Below are 15464 nucleotides of genomic sequence, written 5' to 3'. Positions count from 1 at the left end.
TGGCCTTTCTCATACTCTTCACTAGGCCAAGAGAATGACTCCCTTTTTTTGGCTTCTTTCACAATGTTTATCATTGCAAAAACACAGAAGTCTTTTGTATTCACTAATGCCCAATGCTGGGGGGATGGGGGGGGCTCCCTTCCCCTAACCTTTTCAGGCTCTTCAACTGGTTCTCACATTAACAGGGGTAAAGTACAAGTTATTTACCTGTAAGACTTGTTCTCCAGCATGGGTCTTGCATGGATTCATATGCTCATGAATAGTCCCAGTCAGGCTGGAAATCCTTGGTAAAAAGAAAGCAGTTATGCTTTAAACCCAAAACTGCTAGTGTCCTCTATAGCCTATCAATGTCCTTTGGGTCATACTGCCCCCAACCAACCACACTTGTCGTCCTAAGCTCCACCGCTGGCGGCCACCATCAGATTTGGTAGCGCACGTAAAGTGGCAGTATGAACCAAGAAGAGCCAGAGGGGAAGGAGGGAGGCTTCGCACATGAATCCATGCAAGAGCCATGCTGGAGAACAAGAGTTACATACCCGAAATTGAGCTTACATATAGCACGGCTGTGAAACATTTGTGTGGAGGTGCGAAGCACTGAAGATAAATATCTCCAAGCACACTTTGCTGTGGTCAAACAGATTGTATCTTTGCTGGCCTCTGAAAATACGATGCAAGAGGCCATGCACTCGTTGATTGACATTTCAAAGTTCAGTGGGTTCCATACTTGTCTTTCTGTGGTGGCAGCAGCAGCCACAAGTGCCCTACATAAAGGGTTAATTGCGTTGGACAGCGTCATTAGAACACTGATTTGGTCGAGTGCATGGTACTGCTGGCTGATGATAATACCTGGAATTTGTCTCATATTTTGCTGCAGACACTGAAATCATGACAAAAGTCGCAATATGAAGGACCTTGAAGCAACTCGTTTCCGGTTCAGAGCAGAACTTTGCAAACGTCTAGGATATGAACAGTGTGCTCAATTTCAAAAACATTTATTTTTGTCATTGACCAGGAAGAAGTCTATAGTATCAGCCATTGCCAGATGCGAGCCGAAGTATCACTTCTTGCCAATAACTTGGGAGCCAAAATCTCACTGTCCAGGCTCGTGCTGTGGCAGAGCAGACTTGCCAAAACATTATCTACACATAGACATATTTGCGGAATCCAAAGGTTATTCCCGCAAGTATTCTACTGCGAGTTCATTGAAATCCCCGTGAACCCACACCCTGCCATGGGAACATGCCAGAGCAAGATAAACTGCTCAGGAAATGACGAAAGCGATTCAGAATATTGCCAAATGCTATCGGTGCCACAGCCAATGAAACAGCTGGACCCTGTTTCGCAAAGCCTGACACAAGCCAGCCACAAGATGATCGATGCCTACTCACAAAGCCCAAACCCCAGGGAACTCACACAGACGAGACAAGTGATGGATTTCTCTGGTTCCAGGAGAACATGGCACACGGAAACAATGCCCAGGCCAGTACAAAATGACGACATGCACATCTTGTTTTCGTCCCCTCTGGACTTATTAACACCACAGAAGAAGGCTTGCTGCTAATCCAGAGTTCAGAAAGCCTGAAATTTGACATAATTCACCTGGCCGGGCATCCCAGTCAGGGGTCAAAGAACTGAAAATATATTTAATTTTACCTCAAGATGCAAGGTTGATTGCAAAGCAAACATACAAATTGGATGACCTCCATGTGCAAATCTCTCTGGGTAACAAAGGCACTCACATATTGGTTTATTTTTAAGGACACCGATACACCGATTCAAACTATTGACAGTGTACGCATGTCAGCACATGCTCAAGATCGCACAATCCAAAACGCATTGGGTGAAGAAGCCAGGAGCGAAGATATGCTGGTTGTTAATTCCTAATGGATTCTCAAAGGATCCTTTGTCTTATCTTGAAACTATTGCCAGTAATGATTTTCAGTTAACCTAAATACCTCACATTGAATACATGCATTCATTCATCCTCAACTAGTTGCATTTACAATATAGTGGACTCATTCTGAATACCTCAATGTTAGATACATGCATTCAATTCATGCTGGTGTTGGCAATTAGTGCTAACTGCAGCCGCTGATTTTCATTGTGTATAGCACACATGACATGCTTCTAGGCGCTCATCAATTTATCAAGCAGCTCATGTTAGTTTTTGCATGCAGTAATTATTTGCTACATATGAATGCTTAAATTGTGTTTTGCCACCAACAGGCAACCTTTTTATTTTTTGTGAATATAGCGAACAGTAGGTGGAATAATGACTTCACAGTGCTACAAATCTTTGATCTGTGACAAACTCCCTTGAAAGGGGTGCTGTGGATTATGGATAATTGTTGTGGATTATAGCCTAAAACAGTTGGTCACACATCAGGCAACTTTACAAACAGCAAGAGGCCTACAAATGTTGTTGGAGTACAAGGCACACGCTTCCACATAATGCAAGGGCTGTTGACAAGGGACAAAAGCAGACACGTGTTTCAGATCAAATAGTTCCATGAATAGATAACGCACGTATTTTTAGCAAAGGACACACACATACAGTTGCTGCTTGGCTGTAGTGAAAAGCGACGCTCAGGAAATAGTAGCTTTCCCCTCCAGCAGAGAAGCATAACCACAAGTGTGAACTTCCTGTCTTAAACAGCACATAGCAAGGTCAAGAGTTGCTTTTTAAACCATTTAGATCTGATAAGCAGTCAAAGCGCAGGAACCACCAATAGACCATCCTCACCAAGAAGCAGATGCAGCCTTTAGTCCTGTGATTAACCAAAATCCATAGAATGCAATGTAATAGTCATTGAACAGACGCGGCATGTCTTTAGAGTGTACATATTGAATACCGTATGTTAAATCAAAGGAAAGGAACACTCTTAAGCGTTAAGCCTTAACCTTCCAGGTCGCAGAAATGGTGCACACGTTAGACTAAGTCCTGTCTTAGATATAAAGCGCAAACTGACTGGGGGGAAGTGGCAGAAGGTTCACAGCTGTTAGGGAGAATTCTCAGAAATGTGCTAATTTATTTCTACCTTAGAGACCCCCCAGCTCTTTTGCTGGACTTTAGGGCTTTTTAATTTCTAACCTGGAGAGAGTGAGACCTTTTTCCCCCACTCTCTCATGTAATTTTTCTGTGATTTAGATTCGGTGTTTGTGACTTTGGAGTCTGACAAACTCCATAGGAATCATCTTTCTACATTGTGGCACAAAGCACGTTCAGTGCAGTGGCATAGGGAAGTCTTTCAGATTTCCCAAAGGTTTAAATACCTTCTCTTGGATTAACTACTGTTTCCAAGAACAGTGAAGTGAAATTGACTTTACTTATGTGTAACTCTCTACACCGAGCACACACCATCTTACAATAGGGTGCTAGAGGGGTTACTTAGCATCCCCTTGGTCTAGTTTCTCATGTAACATTTGTATGTTACCCTTTCTACAATTAGTGGCTGGTGGCAGTGGTTTACATTTTTCTACCATTGTGTGTTTTTACTGTGGGCTGCAATTGCAGCCCCACTAAAGCAACCATGGGTGCATGGCCCAGTCTTTCTTCACCATTTATTGTTGGCAATGTCCAAGGGGGCGTGAGACGGGTCGGGTATCGGCTCAATTTGAATTCATTGAAATTAAAGAAAAAACATTCCTATTGAGTGCCACATCACAGTATACGACCAAGTTGTCCTGGTACGGTGTGTGACGCCCGATTGGAATCCCTAACAAATCCATGGGTCTGAAAGAAAGGAGAACACTTACCTTTCCTTAGATAAATTAGTTTGAAGCGAGTTACCACCACAAACCCATTGCATCCTTTCTAACGAGAACTCATACTGATGAGAAACATTGTTCTGGACTTACTTTTGAGCACACGGGCCCATTCATCTTAGGGTTTGGACTTCTCAAGTTAGGATATTGTTCTTGCGATTGGTTCCCTTCATTTACTGCATAAACTTATTTACTGCTTTGCTTGATTAAGTTATCTGATGTTATTTAAGTGAACCTATGGTCAGTGCTCCAAATACGATTTGGAAGATGGAGTATTTTACTCCATATTTTTTTTTAAGTTGAGAGCAAAATTATTTTTTAGGGAGTAAAAATGTGCATCGTGATCCCAAAGGGAGTATTTTACCAGCGGGTAAAAATATGTTTTATTGGACAACGATAATGTTTTTGTAATCATTTCTTTGCACCTAGTTATTCATGCATATTAAAAAGATGTGTGTTAACTTCTTACCATCAGGCAGCTATAATAATAGTTTCTTCCTGTGATACGTTTACTACTGGTCTAATACAGATCTATGGTGCCGTGTGGGTGAAAGCAGGCACACAAAGTTCTATGTGCCTGCTTCCTATCTTTTCTTGAAAGTATTTTTACTCATTTCTTGGCAGCATGTGCCTATTTTCTGGGAGTAAAAGTGGCAGATACACCACTTTCCTGTAGGGCTGCCTATGGTGATTGTATATATTTATATCAGAATGCTGTGTAATACTATTTGCCAGATGCATTTATAAATGTGTTCATAAGGCCTAAAATAAATAACTATCTTATAACTGACCGTCTAAATTGAGCTATTATGTACTATACTTTGTGGACTCACTGAGGGCCCTTGACGCCACTCACACTCTCCTGAGAATAAGCTTTGAATGCTCATTCACGTACCTTGATTGGGTTTTGACTAACCTCTTTAAGCTCCCTGTTCATCATACCCAGGGTGGTCTCCTAAAATCTATGCAGCGTCCTGTTTTGGTCTCTTCTGATTCTTGACTCCAGATCCAATTCTAATCTGTAAAATTCTCGGCTGGTGTGAACTCAACCCACCAATCCAAGGACCTGCATCATTCAAACAGAGATGCCGTCCAATCCTAGACAGCCAAATTTCAGTGTTCGGGAGAATGTTCATTTCTGTGCAGAATCCCTTTAACCTTAGAGACCACAAGCTCTTTTGCTGGGCTTGGGGCTTTTTAATGTTTACCTCTGAGTGAGTGGGACCTTTTTCTCACTAACTTGCGTTTTCCTGACCATGATTTTCTGTGTTAATTACTGTTTTATGGAGCTTGTTAAACTCCATAGGTATCTGTGTTTGCATTGTGACACACAACAGCTTTTGTGCAGTGCCTCCAAAATGTCCCTTGGACGTCTGTTATTGTTTAACTACATTTTCTTGGGTGAACTACTGTTCCCCAGAATAGTAAGATGACCCCTGTCTTACTTACCTTTAATAAATGGGTCCAGCACACACCACCCTACGTGGAGTGCTGGGGGGTTACATAGTAACTCCTTTGACCCATTCCTCACGTAACATTTTGTTACACTAACTGACTTGAATGGCTGGTGGCGGCGGTTTCATTTCTACTACCTGGTGACCTGTATCTGCAGGCCGATACCTGTACAGCACCCAAGGGTGACAATTTTGACAAAATGGCCAGATCATCTTTTTTCGCCATTTGCCAGTTCGTTTCTTCTGGGCTTTTACTCTGTTTGAATCCTTTGTGTGATTTGGCAGGCTTCAGCCCTGAAGCCCGCCCAGGCTCCAGCGTGTCTGGAAGGGCGAGAAGTGAGGGAGGGTCCCAAAACATCCCTGTCCTTTGTCTCAATCTGTGTAAGCGAGGCAACAGAGAAACAAATACATCCATTACCTAGCATCAGAGTGGTAGTGGTACAAGGGAAGGCTGAGAATAATTACGTCTTCAAGCAATTAATGCACCCTTCACAGTTTTCACTATCTGTAGAAAATACATACAAATTGTATCAAAACTCTACTAATTTAGAGCCTTCCCTTGTACCACTACCACTCTGATGCCAATAATGGATGTGTTTGTTTTTCTGTTGCCTCGCTTACACAGATTGAATCTGTTTTCGCTGTAGTGAACATCTAGACTCACACAGTGTTTTTTTTAAATGTCTTTCAGCAGCACCATTTTGGTTTGAGCACTGTAAAATGTTAAGGTGCCTTATTGATTGAGAAAGAGAAAAGTGACGGAACACCACAACATCCTCCTGAAGAAAGTTCGAATGAAAATATACGAACTGAAACATGTCGAGGCATTAAACCAGTTACTAAATCTGGTTTGTGTATTTGGGTCTTTATTGACCAAGAAGTTTTTCCTCCCCTGTGCATGTCACATTAAGCTGTATAACAGGAGTTGCGCTCTAGTCCAATCAAAGACTAATGTCTAATTGTTACAAATTCACTTGTTACTATTGAGCTTTGTGTCACTTGCACTTTATATTTTTAGAGTTTAACATCTGTGTTTTTATGATATTTTTTAATGACAATTAATAAAATTTGAATTTTGTGATAACAATTTGGTGTAGCTGATCGTGTTTTTCTCTACCTTTGCCATTTGTATTTTTGTCTCTCTAATCCCTTCTTTGAAAGTAGAGAACTCTTTACTACCCTAGGGAGTAAGTACTCTGAAGGGGTTCCCCCTTAGTATATTTTGGTGCCTGAGTGAAACCCATTCCAATTGTTCGGCTAGCTGTCCTGGAGGACAGCCACCCTGCTGTGTGGTGACAGACTAAGACTGTGTATGAATGGGAACTTGCATAAAAAGCGAGGTTTTTGGGACTAGAGGCAGAGTCGACCACTGAAGGGCAACATCTGAAGCAGAAGACTAGAGAAGACGCCAGCAGCACCCTCCTGGACTGCGAACTGCCCGGTGAAGCCCTGCAGCTGTGCTGATCCCATTTTTGCATCGACAGGGAAGACCCGTACAGGACGACTTCCTCCCTTAGGCAGGTAGGACCAACTAGCTTCAAGACAAACTATTTTGGCACAACCCCCGACTTGCTGCGACTTTCCAAGGCTGCAGAATCCCAATACGAGAGGTACCTTTACCACCTGTAAGTGCATTGTCTTCCAAAGTGCGAATCCAGCCAAAACTTTGTGGGCATCCAGAAGACCCTACAGAAACAGCACATCCAGAGTCCCTTCACCAGAGTCCAGGACTGAGGGATCAATAAACTTCTAACCGGAGCGTTTCGTTCTTTGGCGCTCAATCGACGGAAATCCATTGCTGCCGAGTTCCTCTCTCAAGTGCTGCCGCAAGAGTCCGCCAGACATCCTCCCTTTCATCACCACGACCAAGGAACAAGGGTCTGCTGCACTGCAACCAGAAGGCATCCAGCTGGAACAACTTCAATTCAAAGGTACTGTGTGGCTTGGGGTACGAAATCTGTTTGCCATTTGCAGTCCTTCCTACCTTTGGGGGATGCCATCTAACCCTACTCTGAGTTGACCTCAACTCACTTGCACTGGCCTTGAAGCCTGTGCTTCTTGAAGGTGACTCCTTGAGTTGCTGTGATTTCTTTTTGAACACTGACTATTTAAGAACATTTTTCTAAGAAGAGAATCAGAACTTTGACATTGGCAGTCCCGGCTCCCTAAATGCCTCCTTCTGAACTTATTGGCGTTGGCAATACTTGTTCCCTTACAGGTATTAATTGTTGAACACTTAATGCTGGGATAGGACTGCCAGCATCCCTTTTGGAGAATCTAACTGTTTTTATAGAATACAAGACTGTTCCAACCTGACCTAACCTTTCCCTCCTTAACTCAATACTGCAAAGGTGATACAAAATAAGTGTTATACTGACCTCAAATGAACCTATGGGTGCTGGAAATTGTGTAACATGAATGAATTACTCACCTGCTTAATTGTTCACTTTAATTGAATCCTAACTTGGAATTAATGTTACTGCGGGTTAATGCTTTTTAAAGAATGCTTTAAATATCTGTGTATAAATAAATATTATATAACTTGAAGCGTGTAAGTGTTTACTTGGATACCTGTATTTACTGATTTCATTGTACAGCTCTACAGCTCACATTAAGATAAGCCTGGCTGATCAGTCACACTACCAACTTGTGTAGTACAGGCCTATATTAAAAGGTGGGTTACCCAATACCAAGAGATAGGTTGTTTAGTCCCACACCAGTTGGACTGCACTAATTCTTACCTAAAACACAGCGAAAGTCCATCAACATTGACATGACTGGCTGGAATGTGCATTAGGGATGTCAGCACACTGATGAATATGGAGGAATTATCTGTAACCTCCCCTCATGTGGCATGGGGACAGCAGCCGCTACCTGTTCCTGATCCTGGGGGCGGCAATATGAGGCAAGAGCACATAGGAGGAGACAGCCCCCGGTGAGATGTCATGACGCCATTGTGTGAGACGGTGGGCAGTCATAATTTCGAAAAAATAATGTCGAATGACAAAAATGTCGGAAAAAAATGTCGGATTCCGGTTTTTTAAATTATATATTTATTTTGGGGTCCGGGAGTAAAAAAAAAATGGGTAAAACTAATTTTTTTTTTAAAAAAAAGGGGGGGTTTCGAAAAAAAAACGTATTGAAAAAAAACTTTTTTTCGAAATAATGACTTTCGACATTATTGTTTTTGAAATTATCAATATAAACCGTGTGAGACATGGTATACACCTTTTCCCCTTGCGAATAACCTCCCCATGTCTGAAACCCTCATGGCTTATTGCCATGTTTCCAATCCTTTTCCCATGAAGAACAGTCATTTAGTCAAATCTGTGTCTGTGTACCAACCTGGTGACCGAATCACCTTTTTCAATTCCACTTGTCAATCTGTCAGAGATGACTTGCCATCAAAACCTTTTGGCAAGGCTTATCCCAGTTCCATGAGTCAATCATTTACAATGGGCTTCTGTTCCCGGAATTAACGAAATACAGACACGAAGAAGGAGGAGGAATTGAGCAATGTGGAACAAGAGAGACTGTGAACCTAGTGAGCGTTCTAGTGTTTATGGTACACACATGTGCCCGGGAAATGTATGCAGCCCAAACAGAGTAAGGCAGGCAGATGCTGTGGCAACTGCTGAGAGAGAGTTAAACCTCTCTGCACGGAGGGGAGAGTTGGGAAGCCCGAACAGGCATGGTAGAGTCAAGCAGCTTGCTGCCGAGCGAAGATGGCGCTGCAGAACCGAGAGGCCCTGCGAGAACGCCAGGAGCAGGTGAACTCCTGGGCATTCGAAGACGCAGGACAAGCACAGTTCACTTACTAGAGCAACAAGGACAGCAGGTGTGTCGGGAGAAAGCCGCAGAGGACCGGCGAGCGGAGGAAAGAAGACAGCGAGAGGGAAGCAAATTGGAATCTCTCCCCGACCGACCGCGAGGGAAGATACCAATCCCTACAGAAGCCGGTGTTAGGACAGTCCTACCCAAACTCTATAAAACTATACCTTAGGCAATACAGAATCTGCAACTCTTAGTACAAGGATGCGCCACTGGAGATGCTTGTAGCATGGACAGAGCAGTCAGGCTTATCTTAGTGAGAGACGGCTGTAGATGGGTACAAAGGAATTGAAGCATAGAGATGGTCCAAAGAAACACTTATTTTCTTATGTATTGTAAAAAGAATGGTCTATTTTATATAAACACAGGCGAAGATACATCTTTGGAAAGGTAAGTACTATATCATAACTTGAACACAATTATAAAAAGGATCACAATACCTATGGTATGCAAACCAAAGAATACCCTTATTTAGAAGAGCAATATGCAGATCAAGGTGAATAAAACCTAATGATATAGATTTAGAATGGCCATCAGCTATTTAAACCATATTAGAGTTTTAGAAAGACACAATGTAATTCAAGCGAGGTAGACCATAATGGTAACCTACAGTGTTATTCAGTTTCAAGACCAACACTGGTACAAGTACACACCTTGCAACATATGCAACCTAATATTCCCTTAAGAATGGATACAGTTACAACTAAATCACTTTTCAGAAAACAGTTCAAAGGAAAGTAAAATAACTATTGTCAGAGGGGCAGTCAGCTACTCATGGATAAATAAGAAGTCAGTAAGACCAAATGCATTAAGCAATTCAAGGTAGGCACAGCCCAAGGTTAACATTTTAGAATGGCAGCAGCTATTCAAGGTGAATAAACCCCTATTGGGCATAAACTCTTACACTATTTCTATTACAGCAATAGTTAGTTATACAAATGATACTTTTCACAAGAGTGAAACACAATTCTAGGGTAAGAACGAACTCTAGCAGACTTTTCAGGAAGGCTCCCTAGATGTGTTCCAGCGTTCGGCCTGGGTGAACGGTATGGGTGAAGTCCCAAACACATGAATCACCCCCTCAGACACACAGGATCGACACAAGACTTAAGATAAGTTTTACCCAAGCCAACACAGTATCTCAGCAGTGAAGAAGAGCTTGCAGACGGATGTCTTCATGATGTAGCCGGACAGGACCCAGTTCCTGAATTCTTGGCTGTGGTGATAAAAGAAAGGACACTCTGGTGAGGGGGCTTCAAGGATTTGAATCGTGTCTCTGGAGGTCCAGCAGGAGCCCACCAATGTTTCAGCGTAAATTGAACTTCGGAAGACTATGCACAGCACTCAGGCTCGAGGTCCCCTGGTATTGGCAGTTTGCAGCCCTTGAAGGTCACAGCACGTTGAGGGATGGCTCGTTTTGCAGGTTGTCTCAAGACTAGCGAGTCTCACTAGCCTCTGGGTAAGGGTTGTCTTCGGGACCCCAGGTCGCTTGGAATGAAGGGTCAGAACGGACTACGGTTACACAGCACTCTCCATGCAGTTTACAGAAAGGGGCAGGTGGATGTGCAATCAGGACAGCTAGCTCCACAGTAGGAAGTGGTTCCTTTCAGGCACTCTAAAAGACAAAGGGCGGTGAAGTTTCAGACTCCTCCCTCACTTCCTGACTTCACAATCTGGAGCCTCAGCAGGAAACACAAAGGGTTCCCGCCAAAGTCAAAACTTCAACCAGGACCTCCCCCACCTAGGACAGCAGACAAAGACCAAAGAAAGGACAAGTACACTACAAATGGCGAAAAAAGAAAGAAGCCAGCATTCTACCAGAATTACCCTTCTGTGCATTCCCGTGGCTGTTTTGACAGCCTGTGTGTAATATCAACTAAAAAGCCATTACATTCGATCCACGGTGTGATGAATCCTGAGGAGTCCTCACTGATTCCCCAGTGATGCTCTCCTCCCACATGGCCAGGGAAAGGCAGCCGCTACCTGATCCTGACCCTGGGGGTGGTGCCAGGAGGGAGGATCATGGGGGAGGGGAGGAGATGAATACCGGGAGAAGGTGGCCACTCTGACCGACAGAAGAGACATGGTTTCTTCCCCTTTCTGTGAGGAGTAAACCTTAATTCCAGAATCTTTGATGGCATGTTATGCAACATCTAATCATCATGGTGATTGTTGTCTGCATAAAACTGGCCAACAACGTAACTTGAAATCTGTTGGAACTTCCTTGGATTTCAAGTCCCAGACAGCCTCAAGTACTGAGACAAGCAAGAGGAGAAAGGAGTCAATGTGGAGGAAATATGACACCAAGTGTAATATGCAGTCTAGTTGTCAGGATCCAAGTCAGTTGTGCAGGACATTTAAACCTGGAAATCAACTGCAGCCGACAGATCGGGGAAGGATAAAGGAGAAAGGTGTCAAGAGTGCGTGGAGCAGAAAGCGAGTCCGGAGGCAGAGGCAAACTCTCAGAACAGCTGTGGGGAGAGAAGGAACCATCTGCTGGTAGCAGACTGGCAGCGTTCAGTACCGTAGAAGAGAAACTCCAGTGAAGTTAAGGTGAACGGTGCACAGCAGGGCCAGTGGAAGATGCGGTCCTGCAGAGCTGCACTGGTTCTGTTGGCTCAAGACTCCTAAGCAGACGCGGAAGCCAAACGAGACTGCCAAGAAAGAGAAGTTTGCCTCCTTGCAGCAGCAGCACAGTGAACTGGTGGGTCAACCTAAACGAGTAGGTGGTCTCGGGACACAGAGTATTTGGGAAGTAATTTTGAATAACGACCAAATAGAATTGAGAAGAAATGGAAAATATGGCACAATTTTCCTGACATGAGAGGTCAGTTGGGGAAAACCTGGAAAAAGCATTGCCAAGAGGGATTGAAAGAAAGGTTGACAGAGTGCTTGAACACCACCTCATAATGGGATGTCAGGAGGTGGGAAATTGGCACAAGTAATAACTGAGGTCAACAAAGTTGTGCTGTTGAAGTACAATTGTGTAATACTTCTGAGGGAATGTGAATGTTGCATAGAAACCTGATAAGAGCATCAGGTAGTAAACCTTTTTGGAAAGATACCTGACAGGAATAGACACCAGGGGATCTGAATGATCCAAAAGGGAGATATTCCTGGCAGCAGAGTACACCAAGAAACCCATTTTGAACAGGTATGTTGAAAATAAACTGTTATATTAATTATTTCAATTGAACACTGAGAATTTGAAAAGACTTGCCTTCTGCCATAATTTAATCAACTGAGAAAAGACATTTGTTTAACCATCCTGAAAAGTACAAAAGACTTTCCTTTGCATTATTAAAATGTAAAGGGGACAGAAGTCCCCCTCTACCCTTGGGAACAGTCGTTCACCCAAGGCACAAAAAAGAAATTGAGAAAGGGAAGCCCAAGGGACAACCCAGCAACACTGCCCATAAGGTGCAGTGTGCTGCCAAAGGAAAATGCGTAAAGCCCTTAAGTTATAGGGAACCATAAATACAAACATACACTATGGAGACATAAAAAGGTCACGCATAAAAAGATTAAAAGAAAGGGTGAGAAGGGAAAAAGATTCCTACTCACCCAGGAACATGGAAAAATAATCACCAAGTCCATCAAAAAGATCTGGGGGTTTTACAGATGAGGAAGATTTAGCACATAAATGAAAATCTTCCCTAACAGTTGGTGAGTCCTCCTGAGAGCAATAGGGACACCGGGGCATATTTGCCAATACGCTGAGTGCGTATAATTGAAAATTACTTACCTGAGAGAGAAAAGAGATGGACATACTAAAAAGGAATTTAAGTGGCAAATAAATACTTTGCTAATGTGTAAATATACACGGTGCAAATACGAGGAAAGCAGTAGGAAGATATCAGGAAGATACATTATCGAATACTATAAACAGACAACTTTGTGAACGGGTGAAAAACCCAAATGAGCAGAAGTCCTGGCAGGGGAGTATACCATGCAATTTCAATTATATAAAACAGAAGTCTTGGTAGGGAATATTCCAGGCAATTAAAAAGGATTGTGAAGACAAACAGTAAGTGTGCAGATATTACATTTTGCCAAGAAAGGCCCAAAGAATTGTACTTTAAAGAAACTGTGAAAACAAACAATATTGTTTGCAGGTGTTGCACTGGCCAAGACGGGCCCAAAGAACTATTCTTGAAAGAACCCAAAATTGTGAAGTTAAACAGTTGCTGTGCAAGTATTGCACTTGGCCAAGAGAGGCCCTTAACTATTGTGTAGGAAAATCTCAAGTATTTAAGCCGAATCCAGGGGAAGGGCGCTTCCCTCTGGAACCAAGAACGTTATCCTTGAAGAAACCCTTGTTTAAATAATGTATTCTTCCTTTATAAACACTTCATCCAAACCAACCAAGGTTAAAGACAACTCCCCTTTCCACCTTAGAGTAAAGTGTGTAGTGCGAGGGTCAGAATTGAAAGTTGGACGCAGGACAGTTTTGTTTTTGACAGCCTGACACGGACAGAGCCTTAGTTTTGTTTAGGGGGCAAAGTCCTCACAGAGCAGGCACAGAGAGGCCATTCCCCAACCCCTTTAATTTTCAATAGAAGTATTTAACCAAAACATGGCAAACTTGTGTCAGACTCATTTCGGACTCCTCACAATACCTTTAACCAGATGCAGCCAATTCACTCTCACCATGGTTTCTAGCAAGAAGCCCACGAAAGTGCATGACCATATACAGCCATTTCAAAACTTGGATGCAGGAAGAAGGTTAACAAAGACAGAACGAACAAGGAAGGTATTAAAACATAATTTTTAGACATTTTGGGCCACCATGGTGGTAAAATGGCAGCCTTGCAGTAAACATATGTGGGCAGTGCACTTAAAAATAGCTAAATGAGGTACCACTGCGATCAACCTGTTAGTGCTGTACTGGGACATACGCACTAACAAAAAAAATACAATAAAGGGGAAACAATGTTTCCCTGCACTACTCTTCAAAAGGAAGGGAGTAATGCTACTCAAAAAGGTTTGAAATGGGGGTTAGAAGTTAGTCCCCTACACGGATAGCTATAAGGACTGACCAGTGCCCCCAAAACAAACCCGAAGAATCAGTCCAGCATCAAACCATGTGCATTGCTGCAGGGGGGTGGTGGAATTAAAGTGAAGGGGAAACCTGCAAAAGAAAGATTTCCTAGTCAAATGCTTTTAACATGTTGTGGATCTTAGGCAGCATCAACGTGAGATTTCACAGAAACCTGACCTTGCCAATTTCATATTTCCGTGCACGTTCCTTCATCTGGGGGCTGATTTCTAAATTGTCTGTGAAAGATTCCACTGTCAGCTTTAAGGACAATTTCATTCTCTCCTTTTCAGGCTCGCTGTTTAACACTGCTACTTTGACAACCTGTTAGGGAGACAGAGAGCGCATGGTTAAACATTTGTTGTCCATGTATGCTGAACTTGTACTGTATTCACAATGTCATTCATCCAATTGGCTACAGCAATTTTGCTTTCGGGACGATGCAAGACAACTCTGCTTTACCAACATCTTTAATTGCGCACCAAGTCTCTAAAGGAGGCTATGAATGAAACCAACAATGCACAAGACACCAGCTCAAAGCTTTTGTTACATGTGTAGAAGAAAAGAGGTGGGGCCCAGTACAAAACATGCAGTTGATCTGTAATGGAACAAAGTTTCTATTACTATAAATACAAATGAGCCAGAGAGACCATAGTGTGGCATGCACACGTTTTGATTCGTCCTAATGATTTATTTATTTCAGGTGACCGCACTAAATGCAACCATTGAGCAAATTCTGAGATCTGATTTCAGATATTCCTTTTAATAGGACTATGCTAGTGATCTACAAGGTTGACAATTGCAACTAGATTTAATGACCCGGGGGTTCCACCCGCGACATACCGTACGCGGCCCACCGCTTTACACAGCGCTCCTTCAGGGTCTTAGGCCGAAGGCGTTTGCAGGCCGCACACCGCTATTCATCGTGATCTAAGGGTAGACCGGCGTTACACGTCCTGTGTTCGTCCTTCCAAGGATATATGACCCTACACTTAGGGCAGAAACTAAAAGGAGTCCTTTCCATAGCAAAAGGGGAAGATGACTAGAACAAAAGGGTGAAGAGGGGGAAAGAGGAAAGACATACCGAAAATACGGACACCCCGACCCCACTCTCCCTACTGTAAAGGTCAGCCAGAAGGCCCGACGATGAGGAAAATCCGGCCGCCGGATCTGATGCACCGAAATCCACTACCGTAGACGAATCCCCTGCAGTCTTCGTCAAAGATGTTCTTGTGACCGAAGTGACTTAATAGGGAATAACCGACAAGTCGATATAAAATAAACAATGCCTCTTATGTAAGAGCTCCGCTATAGGGCGACCAGTTATCTGGGTGGAAAAAAACTATCTGAGGGACCTCGATGCGCGTGAGGGATTT

General features: G+C 43.1%; 1 protein-coding gene across 1 annotated transcript in view; it reads right to left on the bottom strand.

Moving 5' to 3' along the window:
- The window catches only part of PDCD11 (programmed cell death 11), a 1291633-nt gene that overhangs the window by 871428 nt on the left and 404741 nt on the right, over positions 1 to 15464 (bottom strand). The window contains exon 14 of the mRNA XM_069611704.1: positions 14269 to 14412. Coding sequence (XP_069467805.1) covers positions 14269 to 14412 — 144 coding nt within the window. The remainder of the gene's footprint in view (positions 1 to 14268; positions 14413 to 15464) is intronic.

The sequence above is a fragment of the Ambystoma mexicanum genome, chromosome 8 (assembly GCF_040938575.1).
Source record: "Ambystoma mexicanum isolate Mex_15411 chromosome 8, UKY_AmexF1_1, whole genome shotgun sequence".
NCBI classification, from domain to species: domain Eukaryota; kingdom Metazoa; phylum Chordata; class Amphibia; order Caudata; family Ambystomatidae; genus Ambystoma; species Ambystoma mexicanum.
Note: the sequence above shows the minus strand (reverse complement) of the source record. Positions and strands in the feature narration are given on the sequence as shown.